The sequence below is a fragment of the Octopus bimaculoides genome, chromosome 28 (assembly GCF_001194135.2).
Source record: "Octopus bimaculoides isolate UCB-OBI-ISO-001 chromosome 28, ASM119413v2, whole genome shotgun sequence".
NCBI lineage: Eukaryota > Metazoa > Mollusca > Cephalopoda > Octopoda > Octopodidae > Octopus > Octopus bimaculoides.
Genome location: NC_069008.1, coordinates 913,147 through 914,699, shown reverse-complemented (window position 1 = coordinate 914,699; position 1,553 = coordinate 913,147). Strand labels below are relative to the sequence as shown.

General features: G+C 41.1%; 1 protein-coding gene across 1 annotated transcript in view; it reads right to left on the bottom strand.

Annotated features, from left to right (window-relative positions):
• LOC106873668 (ferrochelatase, mitochondrial) overlaps positions 1–1,553 on the bottom strand; it is an 18,664-nt gene that overhangs the window by 8,685 nt on the left and 8,426 nt on the right. Inside the window, exon 5 of the mRNA XM_052977718.1 lies at positions 665–677. Coding sequence (XP_052833678.1) covers positions 665–677 — 13 coding nt within the window. The remainder of the gene's footprint in view (positions 1–664; positions 678–1,553) is intronic.

The window sequence follows — 1,553 nt, the reverse complement described above, 5'->3', positions numbered from 1 at the left end:
TGAAGGAAATTGAGGCTGTTATTTCTAGCATATAAAGGGACCACTTTAAAAGTCTCCTTCTCTCATGTCTTCTGCTGATTAATTTTCTTAACCCTTTCATTACCGTATTTCTGTTGAGATGCTCTGTGTTTCTTTCAATTACTTTAAATATAACAAAGAATTTAGTAAAGTAACTTAGTTGTCATTAAGCTAGTGTTAGGAACATAAATTGTGACTAAGGTTTGGTGGAAGATTTTAATTCAGAACTTATAAAAACAAGACATTTGTACTACAGAGCCAGAAGTGGTCTCAGCCAGGTTGGTATCAAAAGGGTTAAAGGTTGTACAATTTTAACATAATAAAAATCACGTTACAATTTTTTATTCTCTAAGGCTGTGAGGGAGCAGAATCGTTAGCATCCTGGTCGAAATGCTTAGTGATACTTTGTCTGTCTTTATGTTCCGAGTTCAAATTCCGCCAAGGCCGACTTTGCCTTTCATCCTTTTAAGGTCAATAAATCAAGTACCAGCTGCATACTGGGGTCGATCTAATCAACTGGCCCCTTCCCCAAAATTTTCAGGCCTTGTGCCTAGAGTAGAAAAGAATTTTTTTTTCTCTCATGTCTATATCTATCGCTATCTCTCTGTCTATCACTAGCCCCACCCTCTCACTTTCTTCCTCTCACCTTAACCAATCAGCTGAGGGAGACAAAGACATTGTAAGGAAAAGACAGTGGTGGTGGTGATGTAAAGATGGTGTGGGGAGAGGAAAACAGAGAGAGACAGAGACAGGCAAGGAGAGACAGGCAGGGATAGACAGGCAGACATATATAGAGAAAGACAGACAGATAGATAGATAGATATATAGATAGACAGAGAGATAGATAGATAGATAGATAGATAGATAGATAGATAGACAGAGAGATAGATAGACAGAGAGATAGATAGATAGATAGATAGATAGATAGACAAATAGAAGAAACAAAGAGAGAGAGAGACTGAGACAGATGCAGCCCCTAACAAGACTACCTGACTAAACCAACAGACAGATACAGGAACAATGACATTTAATTTACCTGTAATTAAGTGACACATTATATGGCAATAAGCGGTGCTTGAGAAAAAGACCCATCAGGGCAAATGAAATCCTAGTCGTAGCAGAGACTGGTGTTACGCAACTGGCGCCCATGCCAGTGAAATATCACCTTTTGAGTGTTGGGCCTTATGGAAGCAATGTGGCTAATGCAGGTGTCGTGTACCTAACAGCTGTGCTGGTGGCACATAAAAGAGCACATTTCAAGCATTGGGCCGCACGGAGGCAATGACAAATGATCCATCGAGCCAAGTGAAATCGTAGTCATGGCAGATACTGGTGTCACGCAAATGGCACTTGTATTGGTGGCACATAAAAGCACCCATTACACTCTGTAAAGTGGTTGGCGTTAGGAAGGGCATCCAGCCATAGAAACCGTGCCAAATGAGACTGGAGCCTGGTGCAGCCTTCCAGTATGCCAGCCCAGTCAAACTGTCCAACCCATGCCAGCATGGAAAATGGACGTTAAATGATGATGGTGA